Here is a 17,201-nt window from a genome sequence, read left to right as displayed (position 1 = left end):
CAAAATTCATCAAACATTATTGTTAGTACCTCTATTCAGCAGAATCATATCATAGAATTAAAGAATGGTTTGGGTTGGAAGGGACCTTAAAGATCATCTGGTTCCAACCCCCCTGCCATAGGCAGGGACACCTTCCACTAGACCAGGTTGCTCAGAGCCCCATCCAACCTGGCCTGAACACTTCCAGGGATGGGGCATCCACAACTTCTCTGGGCAACCTGTTCCAGTGCCCCACCACCCTCATAGTGAAGAACTTCTTCCTTACAGCTAATCTAAACCTACACTCTCAGTTTAAAGCCATTACCCCTTGTCTTATCACTATGTGCCCTTGTAAAATGTCCCTCTCCAGTTTCCTTGTAGGCTCCCTTCAGGTATTGGAAGGCTGCTATAAGGTCTCCCTGGAGCCTTCTCTTCTCCAGGCTGAACAACCCAAACTCTTTTAGCCTGTCTTCATAGGAGAGGTGCTTCAGCACTCTGATCATCTTCATGGCCCTCCTCTGGACTCGCTCCAACAGGTCCATGTCCTTCTTTTGTTGGAGGCCCCAGAGCTGAATGTAGTAGTCCAGATGGGATCTCACGAGAATAATTACAGAGAGCAAACAATAACCAGCTCAAATTACTAAAATGTTTATGTACCTTTCCAGTGAAAGGAAGCCTGGTTGATAAATGGAATTTAACAGCATAAAAGAACAAACAATATTTACTTACTCAGCTTTTGAAGGAAGAATGATATTAACATACCTGCAATATATGTAAATCCCTTAAATATATATGAGTAACTTATATTGCTACTCCTACATATTTTTTCCTAACAAAACTCATTGTTTATCTAAATTTTAAATATAAAATGAAAGTATATTTACTTGTGGAGGCTGGATGTATTAGATTTATCTGAATTATTTTGATCCCTAATTTGGAAAATACATTTTTCAGCTGCTAAACTATACACTAATATGGAAAGCTGCTTACCTAAGCTTTTTTTTCAGTGCTACCGAAAATACTAACAGAACAATTAAACCATTGCTTCAATGGGAGTTGCAGTGCATACAGGTAATAAATATATGGAGCTTACTCTCTTATATCTTTATTGTCTGAGTTTCTTTCCTTTTACTGGCAGGCTTATAGAACTACAAAAGCCATGAAAACTCAACACTAACTTAAAAGTGCAACCTGTTACTTTAATATTTTTGTACTGTGTATCAAGGCATTGTTTACATTAGATAATGAAATGGAGATGGGGCAGAAAACACACCTCTGAAAGACTTTCTATACAAAAGGATGAACACGTAGTTCTTTGCACAAAGCATAGAAAATACTGTGATATTTTATTATTAAAAATGCTGCTGAAAAGTTTATACATATGTGTCCAGCCATATATATCTTCTATCATTACTTAAGGCAAAAAACCAAAATCGCAAAACAATAACAGAAGAAACCATTAAACCCTGCGTGCCTCTTAAGGTCAAGAATATAAGCCTGGGAAAGTACTTTTGTTTTTCTTTTACAGTTTGCAAAGTATATTTTGATATCATTGTTATAGAATTCTATGAAGACCCTATAAATCTCTTCCCTCTATAAATCATACATCAGTCCAGATGTATCAAATTATGAAATCAACTTGATTGTAATTACTTTTAAAAGCTAAAATCATTCACTTACAGGAACTTTTTTTTTTTTACCCAAATGTCACAAGCCTGACACAGTACTGTACATATTGCTAGCAGAAGACAATTGGAAGTACTAAACAAATACTGTAACTCACATTACAAACATACCGAACTGATTATGATGCCAAGCATCATTACCTTTTTTTTCCTTTTTTTCTTTTTTTGCTTTTTTTTTTTTTCTTTTTTTTCTACCTTTTTTAAGAGTTATGAACTGCTGCATCTCAGCTGAGGCATTACATAGGTGGTGGAAATGGCCTGGTATAGAGTCAGCATTAATCAACATTATGTGATGGATCAGTGAAAAAAATCCAGTTTTCCATTTGCTACTGGTTGTACTTTGGGGTTCTTGCTTCATCACATTCCAACCTGAGCATCCAGATCTTGTTTATAGCACATTTATTACAGATAAAGGATTATATCAGCCTCATGTTGCATTTTTATCATGTCATTAACTCTCTTATCATTTCTTTCCTTCAGAATCTGTTTTACTGCCTGCTACAACGAGGAGTTGTGCAGATGACTAGACCTCAGTGAATCACCTTATCTTTGATTTTATTTGTAGGGGTGACTATTCCAAGATATTTTATTAGGAAAGAAAAAGCATAGAAAGCAAGAAGAGGTACAAGGCATCTTGTGTTAGATACTTATGGGACATATGATATTGATGCAGCTTAATTGTGAATTAATGATAGAAAATACATCTGCGATAATCATGTCCAAATGCAGACCAATTTGTTCAAATATCTTTGGTTACTAACTCTCGATGATGGAGTAACTTTCAAAGACAAAATATAAAGCAATCTTCATCTGCAATAACTTATTTCTAGCTTTTCACATTCAAATCAGTTGTTTGAATCAAACTGCTAAGTTCCTTTGTTTGATAGCTCTGCTTGGCCCCTGGTTTCCTAGTGAAGGAAGGGCAGAAGGGAATAATCAGCTAAGAATTTTGCTCTTGCTAAGAGTGATGCTCTCTGGGATTTTCTGTTTTATTCAGTTGTGGAACAGCTGACGATATCTCTGCTTCCCTCTCTGTAATGCTCACTGACTATGGGACTGCTGTGTAATAAATCAGCAAAAAAAGTATTTTCTGACAGGTATGCTCTCAAGTACAAAACAGGATACTGGGCAGAGAAGTTCTTTACACACTGATCATTTCTGAACACTTTAAAAAACAGCCAGCCAACCAACCCACCATTTCCCCAGTTTCAAATTGTGGTTTTATTTCTTTTAGCAAAGCTAAGAAGGTGCTTTCTCAGCTGAGATTCTGCGGCAAGTGCTGGTGAGTATAGAGCTAGCTTTCCTCAGAAAAGGCTGACCAAAACACAGGCTTTCTTTGCTTTTGTCAGGGCACAAAACTCTTCCTAATGTATCACAATAACCAAGAACTACAAACTGGACTCTAAATATATATTATTGGATGTTTCTTGGTTCAGTTCAACAAGCTCAAAATAATAATTATTTTCTTTTGTGTTTTTTTTCTCCATTTTCCAATCCATTGCTGTGTTGCAATTTAACAAAGGCTAACACAAAATTAAATTATAGAAAAAAAAAAAGTTTCAGAAAAGAACAACAATCTCCTATGAATACTTTAACATGCACTAGTGTAACCTGTAAGAGAAAATATGCAGGTCACACAGACAGCTGTATCCTCTGCATGACACCATGGCCTCATATAAATGAAACATGTTAGAAAAAACTCATGTTTTTTGTTTACCACTAGTAATTAAGAAGAAACTCCTCCTTTGAGCTTGGAGGAAACAGAGGTGATATGACTAATGTATATACACATAGGTCACAACTGAATGCACAATCTTTCTAAAAGCTCTTTTCAAACTGAAAACATCAATAAAAGCTTTTTTTTTTGTTTTTAAACTCACAGCTATGTACATTTTTACAAAGTTTCTTTAAATATAGTTCAGGCTGGCAAGTCATCTCTTTGCACAGAACTATACGTATTTTACTGCATAGTCAGTCCTCCTCTTTTTTTTTTCATTTTTGTTTTTAATAATAAAATTCTATTTCCCCCATCTGGATTACAGCTTCATATGTTGGGTAAAAGCCCATGGTGACGTCTTTAACAAGGGCCATTCATGGTATGGCACATAAAGATTTTTTTTTATTATTTTATTTATTAAAAAAAAAAACAAACCAAACCAAAACACCTGTACAGTCACTGGCTCTGTGTTCCAGAAGACTCTGCTTTGCTTGTTACACTCAAAACACCATCTTAAGTGACTTCTTCTGGCCTCAACTTTCAATCAAAGTGGCTGAGATCTTAAAGCAGTATCGTAACAGCAATATACACTTTTCACATTTCACAGGGTTTGTAGTCGATCTTTAACATCAGAGAGTTTCTGTGGGAAGGATCAGTAAGAAAATAATGACTGTCCTTCTCTTTACTTGTTTTTACTTTAGATTTTGGCAAAGTGTTCAATGGATGGTATTACAACTTTATCCTCTTTTTTTTGTTTTTTTTTTTTGTTTTTTCTTTCTTCCAAGTGGCTTGTGAGGGTAGAGGGGGAAGGGTTGAGCTATACCCTAGTAGTCGAATGTCCATGGGGCAAATTTGTACTGTTTTGTCCTCCACTGAAGGTGTTGAAAGTATGCAAAGGCTGCATTCCTGTTAATGTATTTGGAATCATGGTTATGGTGTTGGGTGTCATTAGTGGGATGTCGTCCGGTGACCTTCTCAAAGTAAGCGTGTAGTCAGGTGGACAGGTTAGTCTTAGTGTGTCATGGGCCTGCAGTGATTCACACTCATGGTCATGTTCTAGCTGTTTCATCTGCAATGACATAATCTCTTCGTTTTGTATGTGTGCGATATCATTGGTTGTGTTTCTCTGGGGGCTAGGGCGCCTGTGAGTCTCATGACGCCTCTTGTCCTTCTTGTAATATAATGCAGCAAAAGCTAAAATATTGAGGAACAGCAAGGACGCCCCCACAGCAATGGTGACGCTCAGCTCCGTGGAGTAATCTCTCTTGTTTTCTATCAGAACTGTCGTATCCTCTGGAGCTGTTTTATGGGTGTCTTTTGAATGTTTGGGATTGTTGGCAGGTGTCATTGCTGGGCGTTTGGTGGCTGGCCACAATTTACCAGGAGAACGTCTTGTCACATAAGGAAATGATGTCATGTCAGGAGGGGGGACTTTAGTTGTTGTGGAAACATACTGAAATATTTCATTCAGGTTGTGAAGGTGTGGTACAAGCTCCAACCAGAAAGCAACTTTTGTTGCTCGGTAGTGATCACGAACTCGGGGTTTCAGGCCAATATGCAGATAAAGCTGGTCTTTAGGATTGTATTTGGACCAGGCCACTTCTTCAAAGCGGTTGGGTTTTGTGTGGATGAACTTTGTGTCCTGTGGAACAGGCTGGTTTGGATCTCTACAAAAATAAAAACAGGCAATATTATAGTCATTAAAAAAACAAAAACAAAACCCAAAACCCAAAAAAATCTCCATGTTTTAGTTAATGGTTTATCCAATAATTAACATAACCTAAAAACAGAAGTTAAAAACCCCTCCCAAACGTAACAACAGATGTTAATAAATAAATGAAAGAAAAATTACTGTAAAAACTGCTGTAAGTAGCAAATATGAATATCTAATCCCTATGGCAATGTTGGAAGTCCATGTGACCATAAGAATTTATACTGGTTTTGTATATCATATAAAAAACTTCAAAACATGAAGTAGTAGGGCTAACACATGTAACTGGGAACTATTTCCCTTTGTGTTCCTTTACTGAGCTCTCAGTCCCCCTTCGTTCAGATATCTACTATAGGGAAAAACCTCTGAAGTCTTTGTATGTCGCAAATCTTTCCATCATTTGCATTTGGAGATTACTATTTGAAAGTTCCGTGTGCTCATTGCTACTAAATAACTATGTTGAATGGCCATAGGACAGTGAGCCTTAATTCTGTCCCAGTTTGTAGGGATGAGAAATATATCAGCTGAGATCAACAAGTTTTATAATAGTTCAGTAGTAGTAGAGATAAGAGTAGGACACTACTCAGAGATAATTTCAAAATTGGTAACCCAAATATTTAATTGAAATTATGCTTTTCCCATCTTTTCTTTTTTCTTTTCTTCTTATAGATTCAGAATAAAGACAAACCAATGGCACAAAAAGCATGTAAATGTGGTTAATGTCTATGTATCCTTATAATTTTTTTACACCTTCCTCTTGGCATGAAAAAAATACAGAAATTTAAAATTACTAATACTGAGTTTAATATTTTGTTGCGCATGAGTTTGAATCCTGTTTTGCAGCAAAGCATATTTTCTGGGACTTTGTGCTATATTATACTGAGAGTACATGATTCATTTTCTCTGCATTACTCTGAGAATTTCCCATTCCCATATGCATTAATTTATCTCCTGTGAAAATCATTCTAATATTTTCCTTTTCTTCGAATATACTATTATGCAATGCTACAGGAATACCAAGACCCACTGCTACAGATTTTAAAGCATCTTAGATTTTTTCTTTTTCCATTTTCAAGAGCTCATGAACATGATTGCCTAGTTTAGCGGTCCTTTGCTGTTCATAAAGAGCTATTCCTTCCTTAGTTCTTAAACCAGACTGGTAATTTGACTTTAATAATCTCATGATTCCGGTATTCATCTGTTTACCTGAAAGAATTTATCTTACCTTTTTTGAGTGAAAGGAAGAATTCTTCTTCTATATAATTTTGGTACTTTTGTTTACTTATGCTTGTGGTTTTTGGTGTTTGAGGTTTTTTTGAGTGGTTTGTTGTTTTTTTTTTTTTCTGTATTATACTGTATCATATCTTTTCCATCACAATAAGATATAAACCAGGGGTTCCAGAACTGTGGCTATTTCATTTATCTATCTATCTATCTATCTATCTATCTATCTATCTATCTATCTATCTATCTTTTTTCATTTTATGTAATAATAGTTAGCCAATTGTGTTATTTCCGAAGAAAAAGATAATTGCTTAGTAATTGTTTACCCTAGTTGAAGCTAGAGGAGTAATATCCACTTCCAAGCAGTACAGCAGCAGATGTATGCTGCTACTTTGGGGGATTCTAGCATGCGTTCAAGAAGGAAATAAAAGTATTTCTTTTGTTCTTGAAGAACAGACTGAAAGATTTGGCAAATCCAGAGGAGAAGATATTGACCCAATTCAATATATCTACTACTACAGTACTTTGGGTTTCAATACATAAATTCCAAAGCAAATTAAAAATAAGCAAGATTACCAAAATACAAAGCATTTTTCTTGTCAGAAACTCAAAATCCTGCAAGAGTTACAGCACAAAATCCATCTTGTGTTCTCCCCACTTGCTGTTCTGACTCACAGCACAAAAGACTCTGGGAAGGGTCATGCAGAAGACGTATAAATTAAGCTAGCTCATGTAAACAAGTTGCGCTTGATACACAGTACAGGAAATGAAGCAGCTGAGCACTCATTTCAATGAGCCAAGCTGGACATGCACGTTTGTTTGTTTTTTTTTTTTTAATGCCCTATAAAAATGACAGCAGATGATGATTTTAGCAACTAAACATTTTTTAAATTGGCATTTCCTTCCCCTACAAACAGCTTACAAAACAAGTAAATACCAACCTCCCATTCCTTTCCCTCTCCTCCACTCTCTGCCTCCATCTCTCCCTTTTAACTGTATTTAGTTAATAGGCAATTATGCTGCTGCCTCCTCCAAACACAAGAGAGAAGATTACATTACATGAAGCTAGTCTTGTATTTCAGGATTTGTTTACACTGCTGTGTGTGAGCATGAAGCTGTCCATTGAAACAAGGAACAGAAAAAAAATCAGCCAACCCTATAGACAAGTTATATTTTTTGCTGAGGGTAACAGAACTCTACCATTGGCATGAACTCTAGGGTTGACCACTTCATAATTAAATAAATGGTCTGAATATTCTCTCTGAATTTGGAGGATAGATATTGAAATGATATTTTTTTTTCAAAAGAAAATGGAATAACTAAGTTCAGTCCTAAATAGACGATCTAATAATGCATGCATCTTGGTTTTACAGACTAATGATAATTTACCAAAAACATTCAGTGGATATAACTAAGAGGATTTTTACTTTCTTTGGCTCTCCTCCTATGTACACTGGAGACAATTCATAAATTCATAAGGTTACAACTTATGACATATTAAGTCTTTTTCTTGGGAAGTTAGGCAGTTTATCATATTATGAACATTTTTCCAGTATTATAGGAAGGCATAAAATATAGATGTACTTTTCTCCTATCAAATCCGCTGTTTGACAAAACTTTTGATCTGTTACTTTAACTTCAAATTTCCTTTTCCTTTTTTTAGCTTCTCACATCACCTTTGTGTTTCTGGACATTCTTGAGGCTCAAGTGTGTAATTACAGAACAAAAGGCTGCTAGGAAACCTTCCTGTAAAAACCCGCTGCAATCATGGTGATAAAAATATAATCTGAATAATATCTTTTCAGTTCCGTACTTCTTCCATTACTGGCTCTTATAGGGACTAGATAACTTGTTTTCCAATCCTACTAGTTGGCAGGGAGGTTTTTTTTTTTTTTCTTCATCCTATTGCTAGAACAAAATTGATTATTATTGTCATTAATTTTGCTCTCTGATTATTTATTTTCACCACCTCTAGAATTCAATTTAAACAGTTTCTCCATCAAAAAACGCCCCCATCATGAAATGCCTGAACTTGTCTTCCATATGATAGAAGACCATATGATAGTCTTTCTTGTCTTACCTAAGGTATTTTTTTAATTAATGTGCAGAATAATCTGATTTCACTTATCACTTTTTTCCCCCACTTTCAGCCTGCACTGATTTTGCTCAATTCAACATGTTGCTGTTTACTGATTTTTTTCTCAGGTGATGTAAAGTAAATGTGTCTGCAATGGATGCTCACTGAAGAGTAACACACACTCCTGTTCACAAGGTGAATTAGTAGCTGACCTGGAGGGCAAATGAAGGAACTGAGTATTTCATATCTGGTGATATTGGCATGGGAAGAATGATGGGGAATCTTAAGAAGTTTTCTGTTATCCTGAATTCCATATAGCATGTTGAAATATCATTCATCTTTTAACTACTTCTGCAACAGCATTAACTGTCACTCAGGACAATGGAACAGTTACGTTAATGCACTTAAAGTGTTTTATTCTATTGTGTCGTTCTCTAACTTCATTGAAGATAAAAACGTCTTAACAGTTACATGCTGTCTGTCTCCAAGACACTGATAGGCCCCTTGATCATTTATTTTCTTTCAGTAGTCCTCTTTTCTCCATATGGAGGAAAAAAAAAAAAGAGAGAGAGAGAGAGAAACTGTGGCATTTCTTCATGCTTCCACCGATTTTTCATGTTGTCACAATATTAATAATGGTACAGCCATTCCTGCCTGAAACATTGGTACACAAGCATATTTTTCCTTACCTCCTTTTCTCACTTATCACCAGGTCCCACTGTTGCCATGTTCCCAGGCAACTATTATAACAACTAAGGAAGACAAACTCTTTTGTTTGACTAACACAGATTGGCTACTGGAGACAGTTATTTCTTCAGACAAAAACATCAAGAAGAAATGCAATAGCCTCATAAAGGAGTTCACAGAGAATTGACTTGAAAATACACTTTAATCTTTGTAAGTTTAATTGTGTCTTCCATTAGAAAGCCAAACTGAATATAAAACGTAGACATCCTTAATAACTCAGTTAGGTTCTTGCTTCAGAATCAATGGTAGTAAAATAATTTAGGAGTATTTATCTGAATTACAAAGAAAACAAGGATACATCCTTTAGGCCTTTATCACCAATCTAGGTAGAGCTGGATGAATGGGAGTAAAAACAGAGTATTGTAACTCCTCAAATGAGGGTAATTTTTAGAAACCCTCTAATTTAGAAATTTAGAATTTTATTTTAGGTAATTTAGAAATTTTAGGTAAGTTAGAAATTTTAGGTAATTTAGAAACCCTCATTAGATGCCTCTAATGAGAGCATGGCTTCAAATCTACTCTATGAAATTTCAAATCCTTCTTCACAAGAGTGTAGCTGGCAGAGTATCTGTGAAGGACTGGCACACATCCCCTCATGTCGTTCACTCTCCCCCTGCTGATGTATCTGCGAAGGATGTAACATGGCCCTAACTATATTTGAGCATATAACATTGCCATTACAGTTAGGATAGTACTACTGGCAGCAGACTGAAGCTTTAAGTGTACCTTTTAATGAAGCTCTCACATATAATTTTGCACATAGTGGAATCAAAAAACATATTTTCATGTCATTTTTGTATCCCGAATGTAGTTTCTCACACCTACTCTGTAACAAATTGCTCTCCTATTTCTGAGGCATGTTAGAAACATAGTTTTGAAAAGGCCAAAATGACTGTTAATGCAAAAAAAAAAAAAAAGTCATAAAGGTAGAAAATGGAGGATTAGTAAAATGCAGCTTCCAGGTATTCATTTCAAGCATGGTCCTTTTGCCATGAAACTTTAATTGTCACCTCCTGTTTGCTAGCCTCAGTAACTGATTTCAAAGTAGAACACAATAAAAGCGCTGTGCCTTGTGCTGTGTCTTTGACACCTAGTGATTTTACAGGATTGACCTGCCCTCCAAACCCAGCCTTGGCAGTAGGCCCATTAAACAATGTGTGTTTTTTAGCAGCAGGTGGCATGTCAGTTAAAAGTCCAGCACAGTCCATCAGAACGGTGTACCACCTGAGCTGCAATTATACAATAAGAACCTGGATGCAACCTCTGTGGGAGAGTCACCAAGACTGGAAAAGTCTGAGAGACATTAAAATTAAATAAATAAATCTGCAGTTCTAATGTTCAAGGCTCTTCTACAGGGAAACGTGGAATAATAAAATCTTGCAGTTAACAGATTTTTTTCATATGTGTTGCCATGGGCACAAACACAAAGAAAGGCAAGTTCTATCAGAATAAGGATGGGAATGACCAATTAAAAAAAAGGGTGGAAAAAAAACCTCAAAACAAAGCCCCCAACAACAGAGTCTTGAACGATATCAATCTTTTTGAGAGTTGGAGGACCTGAGTGGGCACATGGATTCTAGACTGCATGTGGGAGGGTAGAGAGGAGAACAGTTACCCAGATATGTCCCCTGTTGCTCTAGGCTTGAGGTGTTACAACCTTCCCTTTTCCATTGGAGGCACCGAGGTGCCTGCACACAGAGGTGCAGAGCAAATGTAATGTTAAAATATTATTTTCTTCCAAATATTCTCTTGTACTATCCAAAACAATTAATCATTGTTCATATAAAGGAAGAAAAAAAAACAGTAATGCATCTTGGGTTGGTCTTTTCTTTTCTTTGTGAAAACTGAAATTTTACAGCCAGAGGTCATTTTTAATGACACATCTTTCAGACTACCTATAAAGGGGCAAGTTTGTAACAGAAGATATACACCACTTCTCTCTCATCAGCAGTGGTGAAGTTTCAGAAATGACTAATGGCTCTCCCAAAGCACCTGTCGTGCCTTTAGGTGTAATACGACAATGGGTTCATAACCAGAGAACTGGGTGATGGCATGCATAGCCTGCTGAAATTAGCTTTCAAGTAGCAACAGCTGGAAAGTGCTTGCAATTATGAGTAACGGTGGCAGCTGGGGCTGTGAGAAGCTCCTGTCAGCCTCAAAAAATTGCTTATATATGACTACAGGGAATAGTCATAAAGTAATTGTAAATAATAGTGAGACTGTGGAGATCTTGTATCTCCATAATAATTCCAATTATGTATATTTGTGAGGATCTGAAGTCCTCTATGTATATGTGACACTTCATCTATAAAAATAAAGACAGACTGATAGTATGATCATCTTTCTGAGTGTGCGGTACAGCCAGTGTGCGGCATTCTCTGTCCATAAACTAAGCTTTCATCCTGAGGTTTGTCCATCCCAGCACTGATGACTTCTTGTTGCCAAACACATCTAAATATTCCACAGTTCTTTCACTACTGTTACAGTACTGTGGGATTTCTGCATGCAAAAGTACCTGTTTATCTAAAATGCAGTGCAACAGAAGCTTTCTTTTTGCCTTTTAAATTAACCTGAAGCATTTGGTTTTTACTCAATTCATGCTCAAGGTTTTTGTTAAGACTGCAAAATATCTCTCCCTTGAATGTCATTTGGATTCATTAAAGGCTGCAAGACCTGCCGAAGCTTCTGAGTGTTTCACACTAGGTATCTCTGAATTTTTCTTATATCGCTGCATACCATTCACTGCAGTGCAGTAAAGCTGCAGTTTCCAGAGCCCAACCCTGCCAGTAAACATTCATTGGAAAGATTTACAGCCCCTTTGTGCCATAAGTATCTTTGTTTTAATTCAATACCAAAGACTCAAGGTTAACGAAAAAGACCTTGCTGCTCAAGTAAAACACTGCAGTGCTCTTTAAAGGAATGCTACAGGAAGAGGACAGAAATTATTAATAGCACTCACAGATGAAGCTGCTTTGAGGGTTCTTTCCTTGATGTTTACAACTCTATTTCAGCAAAACATTGATGTCTTTATTTTGTTTTGTAAGCAGAATTAATTTAAATTTTTAACCTTCTCAAAGCAAAATTTATATCTGAGTCTCTTCTTCATTCCAGTCAAGTACTTATTATTGCCATTATAGCTCTCAAAGGGAAAAATTTTTCCAGTGTCTGCCTTTCTGTTCCAATACCTCCCTGAGTCCCCATCCCTGTGAAGGTCACTAAAAACAATAACTTCCTTTCTTTTGCAGCAGATAAGTGCTATCTGCCTGACAGTTCCTTCTTTACGTAGCAGACGTTGCCTCTGATTTTTCAGTATCTTAGTGAGCTGCCTTTTCTCCGAGACATGCTTTGTTTTAATAATTGCCCTATTTTTTGAAACAAAAATACAGTGCATTATTATTCTCACTGAGCTACTGAAAGAAAATAGTTTGAGGGAACACACTAATTAAAAATCTATTAAATATGAATAAGCCCCAGTTACCTTCTCTCTTACGTAAATAGTGCTATAAAACTGCTGCAAGATCAGGGTTTGAAGCCACTGCTATGGGATACTGACTATTTTAGAAGTATGTTATCAACAAAAAAGAATGCTGGAGGTCAAACTTACCCAGTTTTGGCGAAATTAGTCCAGTATGTCATAACTACTGCACTGAGCATGACATCATTCTTGGAAAAGTTGCAGTTGAACAGTTCTGTGGGGCCAATCATAGGAATCCCAAACACATAAGGGACTTCATCACCATGAGCTGAATCAGCCCAGCTGGGTTTCATTTCACTTTGGCAATGGTGATAAAATGCATAGAAATATGTTGGAGATCCATACTGAGCATGCAGGTCAGCAGTAGCAACAGCTGGAGCAACCCACTGGTGGTCTGTAAAAAGAGCGACCAGGGTCTTCCGTCTTGTTTCAGGGTTTTCTTTGTCTGCCCAGTCAGTGTACATGAATTTAATGGTCTCTCGCAGTGTATCTTTCCCTTCTGGATAACCATACAGATTGTCCACAAAATTGGAGACGGAGAAGTCAAAATCATTAGGGGAAACACCATCTTCATTGTCTACAATGCCGTCCACAAATTTTAAACCTTCCCCTTGATTCACGCCCAACATTATATCATAGTTAAGGAATTCCCCTTGCTCCATGAGAATCTGAGGGTCATCTGGAATCACATCTCCATCTATCACAGGCCCAAAGGCAATGTGGTATGTGGCTGGAGTGATGGTCTGTTGAATGAGTTCTTTGTAATTCTTATTCCGAAGACATTCAACCAAATCAGTGGTATCCAGCATGTCGCAGCCCACTTTATCTGCCAATATCCGAGTGTACTTGGCAGGCTGGTAGTTCACTGCCCAGCTGGACAGGGCTGTTCCACTCTGTATGATTGCCTTTTGGAACAAACCTGCAGGTGCAAATTGTTTAAATGCAAATCCAATTATATATTAAAAAAAAAAAAAAAAGCAGCTTTCTCTAAGGAAAGAAAGCTTTGATTATACAATAACAAAAGGATGCATATACTTAAATTTCAGTTCATTTTCCATATATTCTACTCACTGCTTCCTTTTTACAGCATCTCTAATAGGCTACTAATTAAAATCTCTCTTGTTCTTGATGTTCACACACATAAAGCATGAAGGATTCAGGTTACTGTTTCAAGAACAAAACTCATGCTTGTACTGCAGTTTTCTTGCATCTTTAATGGGAGTTCCCTGGCTTTAGCACAGTGGTAGTTCTGTAAAATTTCTTTAAAGGAGTGGCAGCTACAAGCGATCATATCCTCTTCACCAGGTAAATGACGCTCATAAATGTGCTTTTCAGTAGTTTAAAGGTCAAATGAAAATTACACACTCTCATTTCCTTCACAGAAGCCATGCATCACATAATTTGAAAAAAAACAATTTAATAGGCTTGAGTTTTCTACTCTAACATATTTTTTTCTTTATCATCTTAATTTGTGTGTGTGTGTGTTAGCCCTTGCCTATATGTTGAATTAAAATATATTTACATTTTTTGGAAGAGAGTAAGATGAGATTCAATAGTTCTTTCTGCTTGTTTCATATTTACTAACATAAACGGAGCTGAAAGACCCAGTCTAAAGAGTTTCTTTGTGCCACCAAAGCACTGAAAAGCAACTGGAGCTTACTGGTGAATCTGTCCCATCTTTTTTTTCCTGGTAAAATCACTAAAATGACCTATTTTATACTTAAATTAAAATGCCTGGGCCTCTTCTGCACATGATTTCTACTGTCAAGCTCTTGAAATGTCCAAGGCAGCAAGAGCTACAAAAACATTTAAAGACCTTGAAACATTTATGGGAAAAACTGTCTGTGGTTGATATACCTTTGTGATGATTACTTACTGCACATGCTACAAAATTTCAGTGATGTGATTAGTTAAGTTTTTCATGGTTCCATCTGCTTGATTTTGGCATGGCTTACTCAACAGTTATTCACTGCACCGTATTTGTATCAATAGACTAAACTGTCAGGCATAATTCAATGTATTTCCAAATAGGTTGTATTTACCAGCAGCCTTGCTACAAGTGTTTGCTAGGACTTAGCCTTCTGCCATAGATTTCTGTCTGGTTTTATGTGATAGAAGTAGCATGGACTTATAAATACAACAGATATTTTGTTCTTGTCTTCTTTTATAAACTCTTTGTAGATTTGGTCTTATCACCAGGAATATTTATGGTTCAGTACTGGTGCTGTATATTCTTGTTTGATTTTTTTGGTTGTTGTTGGGGTTTGGGTTTTTTTTGTTTGTTTGGTTGGTTTTTTTTGGGGGGAGGTGTTGAGGGTAGAAATCCCATGGCTCAAACACTTACCAAAATCTTAAGAACTCTGTGTGGGATCACACAGTACTTGTGGGGAGTTAAATGCATTTTTAAATAAGGTTAAGTTACGTTATTATTAAGTAAGGAAAACATCTAAATACATGTTGGAAGTGCAGACAAGAGTGTGTAAAAAATGGAAAAGGTCATTGCCCTTTTCCATTTTAATTAGGGCAAATTCTTTGATAGAAGAGCCAGTGGAGACTGTTGATAAAGCTAGAAAAAGTATATTGCCCATGGCAATTCTTGCATGAAATTTCTGCTATAATAGCATTAAATTTTTCATATAAAAATATTTATGTTTACTAATATAAATCCAGAATACTAGCTAGTAGGTATTTTACAAAATTACAGACCTCATGTAATTCTAATTCAGCCTACCTTATATGGCCATTTTTGTTACACTATCATGTTTTAAAAAAATGTGCTTTGCTCAGAAGATTGTTACCTTCTGAATAGTGAGAGAGTGTCAGGAGACTGACACAGGAAGCTCCTGCCCCAGATCCAAAAATAGTAACTCTTTTTGGGTCTCCTCCGAAAGATCCAATATTTTCTTCAATCCAACGTAAAGCTTGGATTTGGTCAAGCAATCCATAATTGCCTTTTGCAGCTTGGTCCCCAGTACTTAAAAAACCTAGAAGGCAAAAAAAGATAATTTTAGTTCACCAGATACAGAGTTAGCTACAGGGTATCCACATATTCACAACACATCTTCCCATCTTTTCATCTTCTGGGCTTTTCTTTTTTCTTCTTTTTTTCAAAGGTCACAATCCTAGTTAAATGTCTCCAGTGCAGGCAGTGGAACTCATTCTGTATGCTGTTTGGTTTTGCTTTGTTTTTTCCCTACTGCAGAGGTCACGTTTGTGAAAAATCATTATTTCCTTTTTGAAATAATTCTATATCAATGCAACAATACAGACTGAAGATTTTAAACATTTGATAACTGTATGTGATTAAGGTACAAAAAGCTAGGACATCATTTTTGTGCAAAGAAGCAGTGAGATACCCAGTCTTTCACTGATAATAAGGCTCTTAAACACATTAATTTAAATGCTTCTTACCATGGACAAAAATTGTCCTGAACTACATAGTTCTTTAAATTATTGTACTTGTGATATGGATAGACATACTCAGAAACAGAAAAAGAAGGATGAAGAAAATAGTAAAAGGAACAGGAAAAAGGCCTAGGAAAAAATTACACTCCAATTTCAGAGAGGATATTTATTAGGAAGATAGCAGGTAAATCCTCAGCAATTCAGTCCTTGTCTCAGAGATTTTGTCTGAACAAATCGGGTTTTGTGTCTTTCCTTGGAAATTGCAGAGAAAGCTGCACTGCTATTTTTTGTTCCTGTACTGTGGTTATCAGATTTTAGAAACAAAGCATGACACAATTGCTGCTTGTCTTGCAACTGAGAACAAAATCACAGAAAGACTAGGACTGAGATTAATTTTGTTTTTCTGAAACCAGCTAAGGTGAAACATTACAGTTATCCATGCTGCCTATCATTCACAGTTAAGACCTTGTGCTATGTCCAAATTACCACATCAAGCCATGTACTCACACTCCTCTTTTTAACTCCCACAGACCTTTTCCTGTCAGACAACTGGAAGTCAGAAGTCTATTAGAAATACCTTATAGCAAATGGAAGTTTTCAGATGGACGTTGCTGATTTAGGCACCGCTGACAGCTGCTCATCAAGACAAAACAAAGAAATCACTTGGCTGGTGTTTCCAAGCTAATTATCAGTTCAGACAAATTTGCCAGAAGAGGGCCCCAGGACTCAGGAGATCTGTAGTCCTGGAGCAGTTTGAGATGAGACAGTCTATAATCTTGAGCCACCTTAGCCTGGTGTGACAAGACTTTCATGCTTCTAGGAACGACTGCAAGGGAAGCCTGAGGTCCCTAGGGAAAACAAGGCCTTGCAGTACATTTCACTTGCTTTGGCAAAGGGGAACAGATCACTTTGCATCGGCTGTAGTTATTTTTTCAGTGATAGGCAGAATGAAAATTCACAGGGTGGAAGGGATTCACAATATGGAGGAAGCAGAAGAGAAGGAAAGGCAAGAGAAAAGAAGAAGAAATTATATGTCGGACATTCATACCTGTATTTCCTTAATGTTTTCTATGGTAAAATTCCTACAAGGAGATGGAAAATCCAGCCTCAAGGTTTAAAAGCAAGATCGTACAACGACTAAACTCTAAATATGGAATTCTATATGGCCTATATTATGGTGG

General features: G+C 36.6%; 1 protein-coding gene across 3 annotated transcripts in view; it reads right to left on the bottom strand.

Moving 5' to 3' along the window:
* Nucleotides 1–1,157: 1,157 nt before the first annotated feature.
* The window catches only part of NLGN4X (neuroligin 4 X-linked), a 183,767-nt gene continuing 167,723 nt past the window's right edge, over nucleotides 1,158–17,201 (bottom strand). For all 3 annotated transcript variants that reach the window (XM_087758100.1, XM_009466590.2, XM_009466592.2), the window contains 3 exons: nucleotides 15,414–15,599; nucleotides 12,745–13,534; nucleotides 1,158–5,048 (listed from right to left, as the gene is read on the bottom strand). In XM_087758100.1, coding sequence (XP_087614226.1) covers nucleotides 4,199–5,048; nucleotides 12,745–13,534; nucleotides 15,414–15,599 — 1,826 coding nt within the window. In that variant the 3' untranslated portion in view covers nucleotides 1,158–4,198. The remainder of the gene's footprint in view (nucleotides 5,049–12,744; nucleotides 13,535–15,413; nucleotides 15,600–17,201) is intronic.

The sequence above is a fragment of the Nipponia nippon genome, unplaced genomic scaffold (genome assembly GCF_047370975.1).
Source record: "Nipponia nippon isolate SJK-2023a ecotype South Korea unplaced genomic scaffold, ASM4737097v1 scaffold_2, whole genome shotgun sequence".
In the NCBI taxonomy this organism is placed as follows: Eukaryota; Metazoa; Chordata; class Aves; order Pelecaniformes; family Threskiornithidae; genus Nipponia; species Nipponia nippon.
This window is presented reverse-complemented; position numbering and strand designations above follow the sequence as displayed.